The sequence below is a fragment of the Aplidium turbinatum genome, chromosome 7 (genome assembly GCF_918807975.1).
Source record: "Aplidium turbinatum chromosome 7, kaAplTurb1.1, whole genome shotgun sequence".
In the NCBI taxonomy this organism is placed as follows: Eukaryota; Metazoa; Chordata; class Ascidiacea; order Aplousobranchia; family Polyclinidae; genus Aplidium; species Aplidium turbinatum.
The window spans coordinates 15,877,218-15,899,659 of NC_137478.1; the positions used below are offsets into that span (position 1 = coordinate 15,877,218).

Here is a 22,442-nt window from a genome sequence, read left to right on the forward strand (position 1 = left end):
CATCCACCTGGCACGATGAAGTCTTGCAAGTCTCTTTAATGATGTTCTATTTGGGAGAATGTTTCCCAAAAAGATGATGATCAACTCTAAGAGTTGTCGATAGTTGTGTCGCGGCTGATATTTTTCTAACTGGTCTTGAGCAAATGTATTTATGTGTAGATTGATGTCAGCAACTTCACTGGCAGTCTGTTGGTCAGAAAATGCAGTCTGGTAATTAAACTGGTCAAGGTAAGGCCAATGTGTTTGAAATTGGTGAAAAAGGGCAGTATTGGGAGTCTTTGAAGGCCGCAGTGAATGGGCGATTGCTGCTGGTGCTGCAAGTAGCCTATAATTTCCAATATGTGGTGTCGGCAGGCAAGCCACAACAGCTCTTTTCCCATTTTTTGTTCGGCAAGAATACGGTACATACCCCATTCAGTCTTCTAGTGTTGGCAGCAGTTGTGTCAAATGATATTGCCGTGATTCTGTCACATAATTCCCTAGCCAGTGCAGTTTTGTAAACTGCCGAAGCTGATGCTTGTCCACTCCATGATGGCAGTTTTGGAACAGCAAGGAGCTGATCAACTCCATCTCCCGAAACTAAAATGGTAAGGCGATCTACATTTCCTTTCCCAGTGATGTCAGGCGGTACTTACCATCCCAGTAAATAGTTAATGGAATATGTGACTGAAATGCTGCTTTTAAGCCCTCTGCAATGGCCTTCCAGTTCTACAGAACAAAGATAATGCTGAGTAGTGCCTCATTGACATTGCATTCACCTCCAAGAAAAATAGGATGGCTAAAACTATTCTATGACAAACTCTCTATAAGTGTCGATATTGCCAAGCTGAGCGATCATGGTGCAGCTGTATTCTCGCCAATGCTGCAAAACCTTGGCCTTTGATAGCATAAAACTAAAAGTGGTTTAAAAAATCCAGGATTTGAGAACCCTTCTAAACGTGCCATTGTGGACTTGATGACTGTCAATCGGAAAGACCTGCAGGACTTCATCATAGCAAACACCACACACTTTTTACAAATAACTGGACTGCATTTTGACTTTTTGAGTCAAGACCCACCTCTTTAGGAACCCAATGACACCTACCGTATTTTACAGACCATAAGGCGCACCCGACTATAAGGCGCACTGTCAATAAATTGCTTTGATCAGTTTTTTGTTCATACATAAGGCGCACTGTACTATAAGGCGCACCGGACTATAAGGCGCACCGGACCATAAGGCGCACCGGACCATATATAATAGTAGTATCGGTAGCCTACTGGTTTTGAGTGTAGGCAATACAGCACTACCGCACTTGATCCATTCATTAGGCGCACCGGACCATAAGGCGCACGATTAATTTATGAGGAAAAAAAAGGATTTAAAGTGCGCCTTATGGTCCGTAAAATACGGTACATTGCTACAAAATCAACTGTACTTAGCATGAGAGTTGTGAATGAGATAACTGAATGTGGTGGGGCTAATACAAATTTGAGCGTGATGAGCGAATACAATTTGCTGCACACCAATGACGAAGAGCAAAAGTAGTTCCTCCTTATGGCAGTCAAAAACTTCAGACAGCTGTATCCAGATAGAAATACATTGATGCAATAACTAGATATTCTGGACATCTGTCAACACTGAACAATTAATTGATTTTGAGTAATTTTGTCATTATGTTACTATCATGTAATCCTGTGTAGCTATTTGTGTATTCCATGCACCTATCAAAGTAGGTAGGAACCTTAAAAATGCTTTCAATTGCCCCAAAAATTTGACAGGATTATTTTTTTAGGTATTGATATGATACAAGAGGTTGCCTCACTTAAATTTCAAATTTTTTATTTATTCCCAATTTATGAATCACCCAAAGTGAAGGTGGACAGAGATTGGCTTCTTTGCCTTCCCATCCACTTAATCTGCATCTTCGAATGCTGACATATGTTTGGATGCGACAAAAAGTTGCATGAATTGACTGTTGATAACACTGGTCAACACAAAATTTGGTGTTTGGAATATTATTTTAGGGTACCGGTAATTTAATTTTAGGGACTTATTTTAGGGTATATCTGTACCATTTACTGATTTCGAAAATGCAATCCTTTTTTTCCCATTAGCTCTATAGTGTATGAGGTATGGTATAACCCTGTGACGCCAGATTTTGCCTAGTTTTTACGTACTTAACGAGACCAAAATTGCTTTAGTTTTAAATGTGTGTTATTAGCAAAGCATCAAACTGGGTTGGGTGCTTGTGCTTCGCACAATGCAAACCACTTAAAGACATCATAAATACAAGAAATTTGTATTTTTTTGTATTTTCAAGGTCTATACAACATTAAAAAAATCTGGCTTTTCAAGAGCATAGAATCAGGACAGTTTATTTTCTGCTTTAGAAGTAACTTTACCGTAATCATCTCATATAGTGACATTGCCCATTTCTAGTGTTTTTTTTTCAATTTTGTTGATATCCAGGAAAAAACATTTACTTTGTTCTTCACTTGATGTTGACATTGATTCTTTGAAAAGTGATCTTTCCCTACAACTACGTGCTTGTAAAGATTGATGATGGATTTAATGAACATTTTGCGATCCAGACCAGGCATTTAAGCTCTCGGTGACCATGGGCAATTCAGATGCCTGAAGCAATGGCTGCCGAGATGCCTCCGAAACTGGGGTCTGCTACTAATCGGTGAGTCCAATTCGGTGAGTTCCTAACCTCTAACCCCTAACCCTAAAACGGCAATGATAATTAGGCTATGGTACCCAATAATTAAAAAAAAAAATTGAAAAAATCCCCCGTTAAGGGATCGGACTCACCGAAACGGGCCATTCCGCCGAAACTGCTGTGCTGGTAGGCCATGTGTTGTCCCTTGCTTCCACAAGTCAACATTTCTCCACTCTGGTGGTATTTGAAACTTTTTTCTCCACTTGCGTTTGTACTTGGAGTTCATTTTTTACAACCTTTTTTCACAAACAAGGCGAGTCTCTCACATGCTGACCGGAAATATTGCTAATAAAAGTTTCGCAAAAAGGTCAAAATTTTGAAATACACGTTTTTGACACTTACCAGGCCTTTACATTGAAATAAAATACGATTCTAGGGACAGACTTTAGTGATCATGTCTAATTTATCAACATTTTTTTTGCAATCCCCTAGATGTGTCGATACAATTTCATTTTACTGATTACTGTTTGCAGAACAAATTTTTATCAGTATGTATGAGAAATAAAATGACGTCTGTTGGTTGCAGAAAAGTGCTTTTTCTGTGGCAGCTTATTGTTCTGGCTGCCTGGAAGAAGCTCTGGTAGGCGATGCTTGGTTGCCAGGAATATATAGGAGTCTGGAGTGTAGGGGGCCTGAAGACCTTTAAAGTTTGTTACCACATGACCATTGACCAAGTTCACAATAGATACTTGTTCTGTGATTTTCCCAAAATTACCTAATTACCAGCTGTTGTCACTGGTTTCTCTACCTGCACCTGTAGCTCCCTTGGTTGCTTTGTTGTCATTATTGTACAGAACATCTGTAGCGGCAAGATGACCACCATGAGAATGACAGGACTGGTGCATCACACCTGAAAGCCTTTCCAGTGTTTAACCTTCGTTGAAGCGCCATCTGTAACTGTATCAACGGTTAAATGCTATTTTCATTTAAAAGCACTGAAAATGAAGACTGTTTGGTTTTCGAAACATCTGCTTTTTGGGCTTTTGTTTTTTGATTTGATTGACTAGGCATTCCCACTGTTAATTACTACGTAATTACTAAGGAAAAAACGTAACATGTAAAATTAAGTAGAGTGAATAGAGTAGTAGATAGTAGAGTAAAGTAAGAGTAGAGTAAGAATAGAGTAGAGTAAATAGAGTGAAATTAAAATGTGTTTTTACTCTATTTTATTTTACATGTTACATTTCTTCATTAGTAATTATGTAGTAATTGATTATGGGTCATTCCATGCCAAATAAGCATTTTTTTTGGAAAAATTACACCACATGTCATGTAGATGTTAAAGAAATATGAAGAATGCAAAAAAAAAAATTTGAAAAATTGTAAACATTGGTGGAGTTACGGTCATTTGAAAAATCACCATTTTTGCCTGTTCCACTTCAGTGATTTTGTCCAATTTCTTATTATATTTCTAATTTCTTAACCTACGATCATACAATATAGCTGAAAATTACTAGACAGACATTTTACGACCCAAGGAGTCCAAAAATATAGATTAAAAAGTCGCCAGGAGAAATGCTTGATATGATTATAGAGGTATCAATTTGGTACATGCATTTTTCGGAGGCCAAACTTTGGGGGCCTATAAAAAAATGGGTATAAAAATTAAGAACTGAAATTCACATGTTTTATACTTATACCAATACTCTTTCATATCAAATAAAAAACATGAATTAATTTTGATAACTACGATGATAAAAGCTAAATTTTCAAACTTGCAAATTTTGAACTTTTTTACACTCATTGTTCAAGATTTTTGTCTATGACATCACAATTTACATTATTGCTTGTTGATGACATCACAATTTTACATATTGTTTGAATGAATTGAATACTGGTTATCCACTTAAGTTTAGTGTTGTAGGCCATGTACCATAGTAATATTAGTGGTAACTTATAGAGTTAATTACCGTACTCTTTTAAAGGGGCAGACAACCCCATTTTCAAATGCAAATTGAGAGTTGAAATACATAAAGGGAATATTCAAAAACACGTTGCACTTGTTTTTATGAAAAAATACTCATTTGTTCTCACGCAATCTTAAAACAAAGTTTTGGTTTTGTAATTCGAACACACACTGCACGAACTGTTGTCGAAATAAAAATTTTTCTCGGGTGACGTCATAAGAGTACTGCTGGACAAATATTTTGCTTGTTTGAGGTGTGGCATGCGTTTGCAGCAGTCGATAAGATTATTCCAAGTTACAATTGAAGTTCAGATTTAGTTTATTGTAGCCTTGGTGCTAGCTTACATCATTTTACAGACTACACTAAACTTTTTATTGGACGTTTAACCTAAACATTTTGGGCTAGACCTTGCAGTGTTTGCATAGTTTTGATGGTATTTAACAGCAAGAGGTTCAGACAGTCAAAGGTTGCAGAGATTTGCATTTATTTTTTGCTTCATGATTAGTCAGTGCTGCATCCTGTGCTGCATGCACGATGGGCCTACCTATCAGTCTTAGTATTTACTCATGTATTTCAATTTGTGATTGTGTATTGGCTAGACATGTAGGCCTATACTGGTGTCTCAATATGCATTCTTCCCCAGTGCTGTGTGAGTAAACTAAGCTAAACCTGTTACAATTTGGTACTCATCATGCCAAATCGGTGTGTTGTACCGTATATAACTGTTTATCTGACAGTTCTAGGCTACTGATAAAATTTCTTTGTTTCATTTTCCATAAAATCGTACCATAAAAAAGCATTGGAACAAGTCTGTAAACACCACAAGAGTGTGGCCAGGATCAACAGAGTCCAGCACAATATGGCGACTCCATTTCAAGGAAACAGATTTTTAAAATCTTTTTCAATTTGACATGGGTCATGCCACACGTCTCAATTGAAACTTTAATGCATGCCCTTCAATTTTTCCAAACAAAAACATTTCAACAACTTTGCAACCGTTGGATTCAAAGTCCAGTAGAGAGACAACTCCACAACAAAATTCCACTTTATCCATGTGACCGGCTGCTAGGAAGCGGCAAGTTCTTGAGGTAATTTTAAGCTAACAATTATATTACTACATGTTTGTTATAAAGTACCGCACATAAGTAGCAAAGTAGCATCCATGAGAAATTGTTTTCCATAAGTTTACAATATGTATGCTGCCTGCTGGTATAGTGATTTCCAGCTACATGCACTTTTAGAACGTCCCATGTATAATTCACCAAGTTCATTAACAAAAAATGTTCCTTCATATATACATTGTTGTTTTCTTTTTCAGTTACTGGCTAGAAATGCACCCAAATTCGTACCCTGAACAATTCCTACCCCCAATTCGTACACTGAAAAGATCGAGAGAAGTTTAAAAAAAAAAGCCGAAGTCATGCCAAACAGAAATGGTTACTTGTGATGCTGTAACACAATATGACGTATTAGATTTTCGTGCTTGTTCATCAAAAGGATGCCAAGCTGCCTTGAAGCCAATGAGTGCGGCGAAAGGTAAGAAACTTTGACTCTATAATATAACATATTATGAAATAAGAGTAGTGTACATTTTAATAGCTTTGGAAAGAGAAGTGATGCCAAATAATACTGTAAAAGTTGCTTTGCTTGATTTGGAATATGTTTATTGCAGCAGTGCAGCAACTCAGGCTAATGCCCTGGTATTAACACAATCTGTAGATGTGACCTGCAACTTGCAAGAAAGAAAATGAATTCCACCAGATTACCTTACTTCCACTTCCAAAAAAGCAGGAATGGCTTTGCAAGACATATCTTTTGAAGATAATGAAATGCACTATCCAAATTTCTCAATAAATACATTTTCGGAGGTGTCTACCAATGAACGTAGTGAAAAGCCGGGGTAAGTTTGTAAAATTCCAAAACAAAACTTCGTTCCTAAACTTTTCATCAAATTTTCCTATAATTTAAGTGATGATCCACTGGGATGCACGGTGTGACAAAACATTTTAAATAAAGTAAACAATATCACACCAAATCAGAAGAATCGGTTTATTTAAATACAGAGCTTTCGCCACACAAGTGTGGCTTCATCAGTATAAACTTATTCAAATAGAAGTTTGTAAACAATGATATATCTGTTATAGATATTTTATGAATGCTTCCTGATGTATGGAAACACACACATACTGTAAACGGAAGTGCTCAATCTTTTCTTTAAAATAGTGTCATTGATAAGAATTTTTAATATGTCATTGAGCAGAACATTGTACTTCAACAATTGGAAGGTGATGGTATTGACCTCATGTTAGCAGGAGATGGAAGGGTAGATTCTCCTGGACATTGTGGGAAGCACGGCACATACACGATCATGGACACAAGATTGAATAAAATAGTGGATTTGCAACTTCTTCAGGTATGGACTTCAGCCAGTACATTTTATACTTTAGCTAGCAAATCCAGCTTCTTTTACATGACTCATTGAAAAGCCAGTGTGTCTTATAACAAATTTACGTTTATTTTACGTATGTTTGTGCGTTATAGTTTCTCTGCTCGGCGCGCTTTCCATTGATTGTTTTCTCTGCAAGCCCATTTTCATAAGAGCTTTTCTTGCTGTGTTCAGTAAAAGGGACTTTTGTTACTTTAAGTTCTGATCGTGTGAGACTGATTTAATTGGTTCGTTTTATATTGTTGGCTTGTGTTTTGCAGATGTACTTCGTCTCTTTACTCTCTTACTTCATTTAAACCTAATAAATGGTCGTTTCAGTGTGAACATACCCAGATAACAAATCAGTCGCTTTTTACATTGATTCAACGTCTGCAGACGTTGAACCAATGTAAAAAAGCGACTGATTTGCTATTATGTGTACTTTTCTCAAAACTGCTCGTAAACAGGCCAACTTCGCCCAGAAAGCAACAATGTAATGATGATTTATTGATGCTAAGCTTTTTCACTGAAAACAATTTCACTGAAACAAATTCACTGAAACAATACAAGTTGTATTTGGCTGTACAGTGTACAATGTACATGCTTCCCATTGCCAAGTCAAGAAAAATTTACGGCCATGGCCGTCTCCCATCAAATCGGCACATAGGCTACAACACTCACGGCCATTTAAAAAGTATAGCTTTGGTAGAGAGGTACTTTTTAAAAACCATAGACAGACAAAAGTTGTTTTAAAAGTTTGTTTGTTTAAAAAGTTGTTTTGAATTTGAAGGAGTTACCGTAACAAGAGTAAATGTAACCAAAAGTTGTTTTTACAGACGTTATAGGCACATTGCCTATAGACAGTTTGTTCGCTGGATCTGGGGTTACCTTGGACGTTCAATCCGTGTGCCTCTGCCGTCATGCGTCGTTTCTGCAATTAGGTCGAAATTTTCAAATCAAGATAGCGGCGAATATGTTGGATTTAAATATCCTGATTTGAAATAAAAAGTCAGAATTCAAAATCTGCTTTGAAAAAAGCTTCTCCGTGTGCACAGAGAGAGTGAATTTTGTACATGTACTTGTACAGACAGTACAGTAAGCTATACTAGAATCTAGTTCTTTACAAACTAATATGGTACTTGTCGAAAGGTAGTTACTTTCAGTGTTCATTTTATCAACTACTAAGCCGCTTACAATCGACATAAATACATGTAGTTCATTGTATTTGTTGGAAACGACACTACGAACACTTGCTTACAATGCATCTTGCGCGAACATAAGATCGGCTAGTACTCTTATGACGTCACACGTGATTATCGCACGGTTCAGTGAGCACGCGTCGCTCTGAAACTAAGGGCTAACTAAAACGGCCCTACAAAGGAAACGCAATGAAATTAAGGGAAAATTTCAACGACAACTACTTATTATACATGTCTAGAGCACTTACAAACAAAAAAATCGAAAAGTATGGTTTGGGGTTTACTGCCCCTTTAACTGTGATTTCAATTTAGGTTGTCCTATTACAGCCCTCGAAATTAGCTTCCATCTACGACGGCAAAAACATTGCCGTCGCCAAATCAACAAACCTTGGATAGCGGCGGCAATTGCCGTATGCTTTAATCAAACGAAATTTTATGCGCTTCTTCTTCATCGTGTGTCACACGGCGGTAGCCCAGAGCATCACGCACGCTATTTTATGCGCTGACAATGCTCTTGTGAACTGTAAAAAGTTTGCAACCTTATAAATACTGGCTTAATTGTTACGCAAAAGTTATTCTTTCATCGAATGCTTATTTTTGACCGGTGTCGTTGCGAATATAAAAAGTGGTACAAAATTGGATAAATGGTTCTTCGGCAGTAAAGGAAAGTAATGCTTCCGATCATATGGCATCGCGCGTTCATGAACGGGCAGTTTTGCGTCTTCAAGTATTCCAGTGACGACGCGACAACCTCATCCTCCGATGATTCCGATTCTGACTAGTTCTTTATCCAATTGACTAATAAAACTTGTCTGTTTTTAGTGAACCACCCAGCAAACTGTCCACTTGAAGCGATTGACTGTCTCTTATCTTTAGTCTCGTCCTGTTGCTCAACACAACAAACAGTGTACCAGCCTCATTTTTGTAATCAAATATCGATTTCGCTTTTAAAACATCTTCAGTTTAATATTGTCAAGAGCAAAATAATAATAAAAAATTCAAAATAATAATAATAATATCTAAACTTTTAACCTTTGAAGAATTGTGTATTATTATTTTGCTCTTGACAATATCAAACTGAAGATGCTTTAAAAGCGAAATCGATATTTGATTACAAAAATGAGGCTGGTACACTGTTTGTTGTGTTGAGCAACAGGACGAGACTAGTTCTTTATCCAACAGACGTTGTGTTGCTCGCAGTATCCTATTTATGCCGAAATTATGTCAGTGTAGCCTACTGTATACGTAAATCGAGGCAATCTTCTCGCAGGGAGCTATTGATTTGTTATCGGTACCTGATTGAGCAATTAACGTTATTTCATGATAATTTGACGTCGCTAGATGACGAATTAATGTAAAACAAACGTAAATTTCTTATTGGGCATTGTTGTTACGCGATATAACTCTACTCGCCGGGAAAATTAAATCGATTTGTGCTGACTCGAACGTTGAATCAACCCAAAATTAACTTACTTTTCCCCCCCAATGAGTAATAACGTGAATCACCGTAACAGCGTGCGTATCGCGTTGATCGCTTTATTACTACTTTTGGTATTATTACATCACAACAAATCAAACCGTGCGGTCGTGATAGACAATTCGATTATTTTTTCTCCTCTCGTTTTACATGTTTTGGTACAATTTTTTCGTAATAAACGTTCACAGCAATTGCCGAGGCAATTTCAACTTTTGCCGTTTGGCCTCGTCAACGTTTTTGCAAAGTAAAAATATGCTAATTTCGAAGACTGCGTGAGTGTTCACAGCAAGTAAAATAGTCCGAGGTGAGGTCTTGGTGCGATGTTTCTGCTGATTAAACTCCCGCTGCAAGTAAATCAAACAGGAAGAATTTTTGAATAATTTTTGTCCAAATTAAATGCTCATTTTGCGACGGCATTTTTATTGCCGTAGCAGAATGGCCATCATGACGTTTGCGGCGGCATTTACCACGGCAATTGCCGTGTGCCGCCGCTAAATTCGAGGACTGTATTATTAGTAATGTATTATTCCTAATATGCTCGACAGATCTTGCAACCAGAAAATATACTTTTCCCACTGTTCAAGTGTTCAAACCCCATCTATCTGCTTGAAGCAGAAAAATGTCAATGTTAATAATAAACATGTTCATCTGTTTCTGCAAGTCCACCAATGTCCACAAACCCACTGCTTCTAGCAAAGTGAATTTTGTGGCACAATTTCTCCATTTTTTTCCGATGAATAATTGTGTTATTGTAAAAGTAAAACTAATGCAGTACTAATAGGACAACCTAAAATTGAACACTAAACCTAAGTGCATTACCAGTATTCAATTTATTAATGAGCTACATAACAATTGTCATGACAAACAATCTGTAAATTGTGATGTCATCAACAAGCAATAATGTAAATTGTGATGTCATAGACAAAAATCTTGAACAAGGAGTGCACAAAAGTTCAAAATTTGCAAGTCAGAAAATTTAGCTTTTATCATAGTAGTTATCAGAATTAATTCATGTTTTTTATTTGACATGAAAGAGTATCGATATAAGTATAAAATATGTGAATTTCAGTTCTTAATTTTTATACCCATTTTTTTATAGGCCCCCAAAGTTTGGCCTCCGAAAAATGCATGTACCAAATTGATACCTCTATAATCATATCAAGTAGTTCTCTGTCAACTTTTTAATTTACATTTTTGGACTCCTTGGGTCTTAAAATGTCTCTCTAGCAATTTTCAGCCATTTTGTTTGATCACAGGTTAAGAAATTAGAAATATAATAAGAAATTGGACAAAATCACTGAAGCGGAACAGGCGAAAATGGTGATTTTTCTACTGACCATAACTCTACTAATATTTAAAATTTTCCAAATTTTTTTTTGCATTCTTAATATTTCTTTGACATCTGCAAGTATGTCAAATTTCAATAAAATCTATGACATGTGGTGTAACCCATTGGCTCATTTGGCATGGAATGATCCTTATATAATTTGTTTAACTGTTTCCATGGTGGCTCAAGGTGCATTGTTACGCCACAATACCTGAACGTGAAACCTTTGAAGAATTTTATTATTATTTTTGCTCTTGACATGGTCATACTGAGGATGCTGTGATAGCGAAATCGATTTATGATTAAAAAATGAGGCTGGTAAACTGTTTTTTGCGCCGAGTAACAAGGGTTGTACTTCAGACAAATAAAATTATCAACCTGACCGCACCTCAACATAACAAGCAAGTAAACAGAGTGAAAGCGCTAACTCAACACTTGCATTGGCTAAAGGCATTTGAATGGAACGCTGCAGGAGTTTCTACTGTGCGACGCAAATTACACGACACGATCCTTAAAGTTTGATATGAAAACAGCAGTCCAAAACATACTATTCATTAAAAAAGATTACTGTAGAACAAATTCAAGTTAATTTGTTTTGAGTAGTTTTGTAGGGTCTGCTACTATTGAGAGAATCTGATTCGAAATCCCTATTCGGAGACAACCTTTGTCCTGAATGGTCCTTTTCGGAGAGTCCGATTCGGAGAAATCCCGATTCGGAGACAGCCTTTTTCGGAGAAAGCTTTTTTCGGAGATTTTTGAGAATCCAACGACGCCTTCTGTGAATCCAACGACGCCTTCTGCTTCTAAACAATTCGCATTCTAAACTGCCACTTTAAGTTTTAACTTAGTTGATTATGTCAAACGCTATTTAGCAACTATCTTTTTTTTGTTGACACTTTTTCGCTGAGACTTTATCTGATTAACCTCTATTGTCAGTGCGATATCTGGGCCTGTTTGGATTATCACAAAGTTGATATTCGGGCAGAAATTGCAGAAGACAAACGCGAAGCTGTTGTGATTTTGATTTTGTACACTGAGTAATATAAAGAGTTACATGTACAAAATGTCAATCTCAGTGTATTTTATGCACTCAGTGTGAAACTTGTGCCTGTTTGGATAAACATAGAGCTGATATCCTGGAAGGAATTGAAGAAAGACACACATGAAGCTCTTCATCAACAGCTTTCAGTCGCTCTCTGTTTTTAGTTTTGATGGCAGTCAGGCTCGAGAAGTTCACCTCACGCAGATATATTGTGGAAAATGGGAGCAATGTCACAATAGCTTTGTTTGCCAGAATGGGGAACTCCTAGGCAGCAGTCAACCTAAAACTGTCCAAAGGTAGATCAGCAAAGCTTAGCTTCAGACCACGATTATATGCAGATAATAATTAAATTGTTTTCAAAAAAATCTTTTAAACCAATTAGGTGAAATTGGATAAATTCACACGGCACACCTGACGATCTCACACGGCACACTGATTGAAAAACACTGTTGTAGACGAAGTAAAAAGGACAATTTTGCTGGCCGGAGCTAGGCTACCGTAGCGAAGTTAAACTTGACCAATTAGGCGGTTGCAAACATATTTCTTTTTGATGAAACCTATAGGCTACCACGTTTGGTTTGCCTTTACATTACATTCAAAAGTTTTGTTGACATCAAAAATTCTTTTGTTTTGAGTTACAGCATCTTTTTGTGAAAAATGTTGTTTTGATGTAAAACAATTATTTTGAACAGTCTGTTCAAAATACTACCTTACAGGCTGAAGGCGCTCAAAAGTAAACACTGGATGAGATATATTTGAAATATCATATAAAATCAACAAATAACTTATTTAAAAAATGAATGTCATAAACATGACGCAAAGAAGGTGGATGAAACGATATCGATTCTATAGCCCAGAATGTGTATGTTGTGAAACAACTGCATGGCTAAATATGTTTGGAATCTACTGCCATAGCTTATGCATACAGAATACAGTTGGTCTTTACAACAATCCAATCCATCAACACATTGCAAACATCAACAATAGGGTGGGCTGAAAAAACTTTTTTTTTTGAAAATTACGAATGGGGGGGTCCTAATGCCTGGCAAATGATCCAAAAACATCCCAAAATTTTTTTTGGGGAATTGGCGGCAAAAACCAGCCTCCAACTCCCCCATCAAGGTCATGCGGGATTCAAATTTCATGAAAATGCTGTAACTCGAAAACCGCTTGTGGTAGAAAGCTGTTCTTACACTCAAATGATGCAGGATAGTCATAATTTTATCTGTCCTAAAACAACTTTTCTTCGTAAGTAATATATTTATTGAGATATTTAGAAAAAACTGGTATTCCATGTTCTTTTGTACATTCGCATGTGCTTATCACATCAGCCTTTCTAGATTTTCGCTATTAAAACTGCTGACATGCAAACTTCAGCAGTCAGCACTTGTCACCAAAGCATCTCTTTTGATGAGTTGTGTGCAATAGACAATTACTGTAGACATAGAATTAGACCAGTGAACGTCTCAAGAGCGTTCATTAAAAACGAATACAAAACGATATACTAGCAAAATCTAAATATAAAATCGTCTCCACTCTTGCAAACATGAAAGGCCATTCAGTTGCAAAGTTATCATAGCAGTGTACACTGTACAGTATAATGTTCTGCAGTGTATAACTGAAATGTTGTAGCCTTGGCATTACAAAGAATCTAAATTCATCTCTCCAGTAGCAATGAAAGATAAATAAATAAGGGAATTAGACAAAAAAAGTATGCAAAATAAAGTGACCTAACATATGAAAAGTAACCTAAAAACACAAAAAGTTGCTTTTGGTAACTTTATAACTTCCTAAATATTGACCCCACAACCATGAAATTTTGGTTCTACATTTCTTTTGTTAATTGGTACAACTAAAAAAAAGTAACTTTAGTGACAAAAAATCGCCCTAATTATCATTCATTTGTCTATTGTAAGCTAATTCCTTTGAATATACATATGCCGCTGTGATTTTATAATTCTCCGAAAAAGGCTTTCTCCGAAAAGGACTGTCTCCGAATCGGATTCTCCGAATAGTAGCAGCCCCCTTTTTCAGAGAAAGCTGTTTTCGGAGAACTGTAAAATCACAGTGGCATATGTATATTGAAAGTAATTAGCTTACAATGGAGAAATGAATGATAATAATGAGTGATCACCCAATTTAAGAATTTTTGTATGTCAACAAAACTTTTGAATGTAATGTAAAGGCAAACCAAACGTGGTAGCCTGTAGGTTTCATTGAAAGGAAATATGTTCGCAACCGCCTACTTGGTCAAGTTCAACTTTGGTACGGTAGCCTAGCTCCCGGCCAGCAAAAATTGTCATTTTTACATCGTTTCAATGTCGCCAGACGTTGAAATCGTGTACAAAAGGGAACTTTTGCTGACTAGGTATAAGTTGTAACTGAGAAACATTTACAAAAGCCATTCGATTTGTTCAAAGAATCCAATTATTGAATTAGCTTAACAGTTCGTATTTACATTGATTCAATGTCTGAATATGTTGAATCAGTCAGTTAGCCTATTGCTTTTCTTTACATTTATTTCATGTCTGAATAGGTTGATTCAATGTAAAAAAAATTGTTTTGTTGACTGGCGCGGCGCGTTTGCAAATGCAATGGTTATTTCGCCGTTCAATTGCAACACCGATTTGCTCCAAAATTCCAAAGTACGCTTCAATAGTTTGGCAACATATTTTTTCATTACCATGGTAACAAGAGCAAGAGGAGAACTCCTATTTTTCCAAAACACTGGCAGTAAAAGTGTTATAAAAAAAGTTGTTAAACAGCGTTTCATGATTAACAATAGAGATTAATGAGATAACGTCTCAGTGAAAAAGTGTCAACGAAAAAAAGACAGTTGCCAAATAGTGTTTGACATAATCAACTAAGTTGAAACCTAAGTGGCAGTTTGGAATAAATTTATGTTAGCTATGAAAGTTGAAAAAATATAGAGATGCGGACGACCGCATCAAGAAACTTGTCATTCACTTGATGGACAATGTTACACCTCAGTCCATGTGGACTTCCTATGTGGTATCAGTCATAATTTACAAATGGACGCATAAACTGTTATTTTTTGTTATTTGACATTGATTGAATCAACTCCGGCGTTTTTGTATTTACTTGTTAAACTAGGGATTGGAATTTTCTAATAGTTGAGGATTTGAATATATTCTAAGTTTCTTACTTCACAGTGTAGATTCCAACGATCTGTTTTAGCCTGATGCTGCCAGTTTGTGGTGGCAATATCGAATTACACTAGCTTTCGGAACACAGTTCCCTAGTCATGTGCTATGACAGTTCCCTAGTCATGTGCTTCGTCATGGCACATGACTAGGGAACTGTGTTCCGAAAGCTAGTGTAATTCGATATTGCCACCACAAACTGGTAGCATCAGGCTAAAACAGATCGTTAGAATCTACACTGTGAAGTGAGCAACGATCATGCTGCTAATAGCGAAACTGAATCAATTGCATACAGGCGGTGACGCAGGCTACATGTCAATTTAATGTGAGCAAACATTTTAATTTAATAGTTCAAAAATAAATTTAAGTTGCTTTTTATTTTTCTCTAAATTTCAATTGAATTTATTTTTCTTTGTACACATATACATTGCACCGTTCTGATGAAACAATTCCTCTCATTTTCAGAATCTTACCGTCCCAGTGAATTATTGCCAAATCAGGGGCCTGGAACTCATCTCTGATATTTTGGGAGTGAGAGGACCTAGTCTTATTAGCCAGTCTATGAGCTGTTGTGACTGAAATATTAGTATCTTCGACTTGTATGCCAGACGCTTGAGGCACAGTAGCCACAAACATTGTTCTTTACTGATAGCTCAATCAAAGTTGATCAGATGTTAAAGCTGTAGGCGACATTATATTCATTTTCTTTATCTTCCTTTCAGGAGTTTTCCAGCTGTCACTTTCTGTTTCTTCATCTGTACTTAAGTCCAACTTCATCTGTTTTAAGATTGTCAGCAACTGTGTTTTTTTCAAGGTATTTTGGGGGACCGAAACGGTCCCCCAAATTTCTCCAGTCGTTTCCCAAAATTTGGACTTGCAACTACAGTAGAAAAGCAATGGCTGTTTCTCGTTATGTCTTAAGCAAAAATGGCTATTTTTTGGTATTTAAATGAAACACTTGCGGTCTCTTAAAACTACTTAGCGGTCACCCAAACCAAACCTTAAACAAAAACCCGGTCAGCAACATCCTCTTTCTGTTTCCTTTCACCAGCTGCACTGTGTCGTTTTTCTCTAGCTAAGTCTGGTCTCTTCTGTATAGCATCTCTGCCTAATGCGCAACCTGCTTGATCTCGCTGGAACCGATTTTTCAGATGTTCCAGACCTGTCTCCCAGTCAATGATACCAGAATGCATGAGAATTGACCGCGAGGTAGTCTCACATATATTCAGAGGAACCTAGAGCTTGTCTTTCATATCACGCAAACGTTTTTTAAATGAATCACTATTATTCCTATCACGCCTGGAATCAAGTGCCAGTTGATATCAAGTTTTATACAAATTCCTAAGATGCCGGTCTATATTTGCATTTTTAACCATAACCTTACAAGATTCCTTTTTTCCAGATTGTTTCTCGTTCTTCTTACCAAATACCAAACCCACGCCAAAATGTTGTTTCCATACCTGGAAAATTTCCTCCCTTGCTATCACAATCTGTGACTTTCGTCTCTGAGGAATAACAGCCTGACTAGAACATCAGAGCTTTTAGGAAGCTTGGAAACACCTAGTCTTTGCTAGTGTTTCCAATGAGGAAGTAGCCTACTTTCTTTTTGGCCTTTGTGCCAATGACCGGTGTGCTTCACTGGCCGTCTCATTCTGTAGCATAACTGATCTGAATCTTGTAACTTGCGTAAGATCACTAGCTACTCTTCGACTCACTGTAGCTAATGATGATCTTCGTCATGTAGAAGTAAGGTATTTACACAGTTGGGAGAGTTTACTTCTGCTATTCGAACCTTTTGGTCTGTCACGGGTACTCTGCTGTCATCCATTAGTTAGTAAGTAGGTATAGGTTAGTAACTAAGTACAGGCTACTATAGACTAGTTACCGTATTTATCCGTGTATAAGTCGCATTCGTGTATAAGTCTCACCCCAAACTTTGACTCAAATATTGGTACAAAATTTTTTTAGCAAATTTTATTGAAAAACAACAACCAATATTTTAAAAGCCTTCAAACTCGTTTTCATCTTCACTGATGCCAAATAGTTTGTCCCATTCTTATTGCAATCAAGCGTGCCGCACACGCACATGCGAGATGTTTGCGTTAAAATTCACATGCATGCGGCGCCGTGAGCATGTTAATGCGATGCTCGCAATCCTCGCACGCAAAATACAAACGCTTATTAGCAGCGCTAACGCGCGATCTGTGGCATTCGTTTGTCGGAAGTTCAGAACCTTGTGTATAAGTCGCACCCCAACCTTTTTGGGCAAGATTTGGTGCAAAATTTTGCGACTTATACACGGATAAATGGGTCAGATGCATCAATTTTGTACCCTGTAGTCTCCAGAACGCATTTTTGCAGTTTTGGTATTTCTTAAGGTTTCAGTCTACTTTTTTAGGCTTTAAGTTACAGTTTAGATATGTGCCCCCCCTATGTAATGCTAATTTTCAATGGAAATTGTTAACTTCTTAGCAAAAATTTTGGATTTATCACAAAATTGCCCACTTTTTTTGGATTTTTCACGTTTTTACTTCTGTAATTCCCTTGTGATTTTTCACAGGCAAATACTGCAGTGCTAAACTGACTTTTATTTAACACTGTGCAGCTTTAGCTACATTTTAATGTTGAAATGACACTGGCTTTACAATTTTGGCCTTGTATTTTTCTCAATTTTACGAATCTGCAATTTTGGCTCCACTATGTTGTAGTCTCCAGAACGACCCATGGTACTACTCTACCAATGCCTACTCTGTGCTCCTGTTTGGGTGTAAAATGATGCAAATTTATATATAAACAAACCTACAAAACAAGAAAACAGATTTACTAAAAAGTGTGATAATAGTTCACTCTTCTATGGAAGCTATTTAGCATGGCTCCAAAATTGTGTAGTCTCCAGAACAAACTTTAACAAAAAATGTATGCTTCCCTGTTTAAAATGGCAAACATTCTTCCAGTATGTGATGGACTAGTATGCTCACTTAGCAGGATTTCATAGAGAGGACTCGGAATAAATAAAAGATTAGGAATTTCTTTCTTATTGAATTTGTCTGTAGTCTCCAGAACACTGTAGTCTCCAGAACTTTTTTTTTTCTTTTTTTTTGTAAAACCAGTAAGCACTCCTTTGTACAGTTATTTTTACATGTAATGTTACTATAAAAGTTGCTCATAAGAAATGATAACTGTTGAAGCATTCTGTAACCTATTTTTGATCTTAGAGAACATAGATACAGTTAAAGTTGTTAAATTTTAATTTAGCTGTGATTGTGAGGTGCTTTTTACGCATATTTGATTGGCAATGGCTCCATATGAAAAAAGTATTGCTATTACTATTGCTAGCATATGATTTATTACTACCTTGAGGTCAAACAATACATGACTTTGGCTGAAGTATCAGAATATTTAGGTACATTATCGCACAACTGCAGTAAACCTGCTAGAAACTGATAAAATAGGTATACTCACACTGATATTTAATTTTCAGTATAAAAACATGATATTTTTTGGGGGCAGTCTTTTGATTTAGTTGGTAGAGAAGTATCTCAAGACTTTTAAATCAAAATTTTATGGCACCAAGCATTCTGAATTTTTTCTCCGTTCTGGAGACTACAGGTACAAAATTGATGCATCTGACCCAAATACGGTAGTAGGTTTTCATCGGATCTGAAGTACACGGGAAAATACATGTTCATTTTCCCCTCATACTGATTGATATAATCACACCGACTAGAAAATTTTATGCATAGCCTACATGCATTTCAAGGTTAAAATGACAATTAGATGCTCTTTTCATGTAAATATGCAGTCCAAAACAGTGTGGTCACATCTGTATGTCAAAATTCACTTTACAAAATTGTTGCCGTAGAGCATTTTTGATTCCAAATTTGTGTTCTGCGACCCCAAAAACCCTGTAATCGACATATTATATGATCACATTATGCCAGTTTAAGGCTGTAGATTTTCATGATATCTTAGCTGGAACCACAGTTCTGGTGGAAAAATTCTGAAACTCCACCAAAATACGTTTTAACAAAGGTGGAAACCCGTAATTACATAGCCGCACTAATTTCTAAAAACTTTTTGCAAAATGGTACACCCTAGTATATAACTATACTTCAACAACCTGTACAATTACTTTTCTACATTTGTACAAATTTTTAATGCTCTACTTGTATTATCAGGACTCTAAGCTTCTTAATTTTCCAGCGGCCAAGTATGGCTTACCAGAGCTCTTTCTTTGGCCAAACTTTCACACTCAGCAGTCAAAACAAAAAAATCCGTTACATATTATTGTGTAGCCTACTGCTTCCCAAATAGGTATAAAGCTAGATTTTAGGTTTTTATAGATAAACGCTTGGCTTTTTTGCTAAAGTTTTATCAGCAATATTTCTTGTCGGCTTGTAAAAGACTCTTGGCTTGCTAATAAAAAGATTGCGAATGCGGGTGAAGAGAAAACAGTTTCACAAACAAATACAAATGAAGAAAAAAATTTGAAACACAAGCTTGAGTGGAGAAAAAAAAACGTTTTTAATACCAACAGAGTGGAGAAATGTTGGCTTGTAGAAGCCGGCGACCAAACATGGCCTGCTGGCTCATTAGTTTCAGAGGCCATTTATCGACTTCTCTTCGGCCATAGCTTAGAGGAGCTTACAGGAGCTTAGAGGCCTGTATTATTATGATTAGGCCACGTTTTATCCGGTTCTTTATTGACGTGAACAATCGCAGACATTTTAATTGTGGTTGGTAAAGAATCTATTTTACCCATGTCATAAGATTTTTACTTTTTGCAATCAGCAGGGAAGCCTGACTTTGTACACATTGTTGACTCAGAGAATCATTTGTCCTTCTGATGTGTCCAACAAGAAATGGCAAAATTGGAGAGTTTAAGAAAAAAAGTTTTGTTGTTAAAATGTCTCAACATAGTGTTGTTGCTGTCTATACATGGCATGTGCAGGCCTCATGGCTGTTGATAGGATAATGTAGGCATCGTTACCAATTATAGATTCTCGGGCCCTAAATCAAAATACTTCTAAAAATCGCACTTTATCCGAAGTTTTCAGGCCCCTTAGATCATCTGACTCAACAGATGGTTTTATCCTTGGCAAAGGAGCAGCTAGACATCAAACACCCAGAGATGGTTGCAAAGAACCCCTTAAAATCACAATTATCTTCTTAGGAGGATCTTCACTTGAAGAGAATTTTCTCGTAGAGTTTCAGCTCCGAAGAATGACCTCCAATTACCTAAGAAACTGTTTTCATCTGTACACCAAATATTATTCGCTGTTTTGAAGAAACTTTTGGTACCTGTCTGAAGAAGCTATTGGATTTTCATTCCTTGATATCTCCATCTCATTAGAGGACAAGTGAAAGATGGTCCAAGCATTGGTTGAACAAGGAGCAGCCAAGCAAGTTAGTTTGTTCGACCAAGACATACAATGAAAGAGATCCCTGACTTTGCTACAAAACAAGTTGACATGTTGAGTATTTCAACTTCATTTCTAAAAGAAGATTTTAATTTTTGGCCTAGTCTACCATTATATTTTATTGAAGCACAGAATACTGTTGGAAAACTTCGTATTACAAAAGATACAGCAGAGAGTGATCTAGTCCTCATTCATGAATATAATAGGCTGTGGACAAATACAGAAGAACAACACAATTTATTCTCCAAGTAGTGTCTAAGCACCAAAAGAAAAACTTGCTTCACGTAACTAAAGCTGCACTGTAGAGAATCAGAAGTTTAGAGTATTGTAAACACGTGAAAAATTTATCATGGTGTTTTTCTAGAACATTTGACTACCGCTAACTTTTCTGTTATATTTGTGCTATTAATAAATTGCACTCAGTCACATAAAATGTTGTTTGCTACCTTAAATGTTGTTTAAAATAAAAAATATTTTACAGAATGTGTTTTTACATCAGGTGGAACCAATGTAAGGGGCACCCATACAATTTCAGCCAACCTAAATTTTTAGCTACAGGTTCATATAAGAACATCCATTAATTAACACCGCCTCCAAAAACAGACCATTTTGCATCCTTGTTCAACAGTATTGTGAAGGCATTCTTCCAATTTTAGGTATCTGATTGTATTAAAGAATCTGATTTCGACAAACAAGTCAGAGAAGCCTTGCAAGAAACAAACAGGTACAAATAATTATTAAGTTTCTTTACTTAGATTTCTTCTACCAAAATTCGACCGGGAGCAAGTCAGAAATGTAAAAAATATTTGAGAATTGCTGTAAATTTTTAGACTCAGGTATCTAAATAGTGTCAAGCTGAAGTAAATTTTTATTCAAACTTTGTAATGAGAGAGAAAGCGTATCAACAAGCCGTCGTTCATTATTAACTAGTAACATTGACTTTTCTGTAACTAAGTTGATGTGTATTAATCAAACATTACATTACAACAATTACACTTTATTTTAAAGGCTTCTCAACCTGCATAAAGTAAAGTTGAACAATTCGGGGGAGGAAGCTGCCACTGATGTGTGCAATCAACAAGAAAAAGGTTTGCTTCCTTTGTTCAAATGCATTTTCATTCAAACTTGTTATTATGGTAGTTTATTGCATATGTGCAAAATTTATGGTATTTTCTAGAGCGGTAAATCCGAATACGGCATTGTTTTTTTTCTGAATTGATGTTTTACTACTTGTATTAGTTTCCAATCCATTTCACTGATCTGTTTATTTTTTCACTACTTATGACAGATGTAGGTAAAACCTTCATTGTTAGCCACTTCCGCTCGGTGGTCATCTACAGCCGACATTTTTTTCCATGCCAACTTGTCGGACGTCGGGAACTCCCGACAGACTTTTCTTGGTTTGACAGCCGTAGTCGCTTTTGCTGTCCTTTGCTAGCAGTTGAGAAGGGAATGACCTAATGGTTCTGTTATTTTCAGGCAATGATTCAGCTGTAATAAATCAACGTTATAGCGGAATTTTGTTTGTGAGCTTTCTGATGTGAGCTTTCTGTGTTGCCTGTGATGTGAGCTTTCTGAGCTACTGTTTCAGCAGATTGGCTGCTGTTTCGCATGAGCGACCTGAAGGTATTCCAATGGTTGCTTAGCTGTAAGAGGAGGCAACGCGAATTTTCTTTTGTTGTAAACCGAAGTATTTTTCCACAGGGGCGGGTTTAGTCTGATGGAGGGCCCGGAGCACTTTTAGATCGGGCCCCCCCCCCGTGCAAAAAATTATTA

At 36.7% G+C, this 22,442-nt stretch overlaps 1 protein-coding gene and 1 long non-coding RNA gene across 2 annotated transcripts in view; both read left to right on the forward strand.

The window, feature by feature from the left end:
• The window catches only part of LOC145774371 (uncharacterized), a 187,203-nt gene that overhangs the window by 23,926 nt on the left and 140,835 nt on the right, over window positions 1-22,442 (forward strand). Inside the window, exons 5-6 of the mRNA XM_082585603.1 lie at window positions 21,323-21,390; window positions 21,675-21,754. Of these exons, the coding sequence (XP_082441729.1) occupies window positions 21,323-21,390; window positions 21,675-21,754 (148 nt within the window). The remainder of the gene's footprint in view (window positions 1-21,322; window positions 21,391-21,674; window positions 21,755-22,442) is intronic.
• Window positions 6,336-7,991, forward strand: LOC145774022 (uncharacterized). Its single transcript, XR_014289995.1, has 3 exons — window positions 6,336-6,512; window positions 6,873-7,025; window positions 7,874-7,991. It is a non-coding gene; the product is annotated as an uncharacterized LOC145774022 (long non-coding RNA).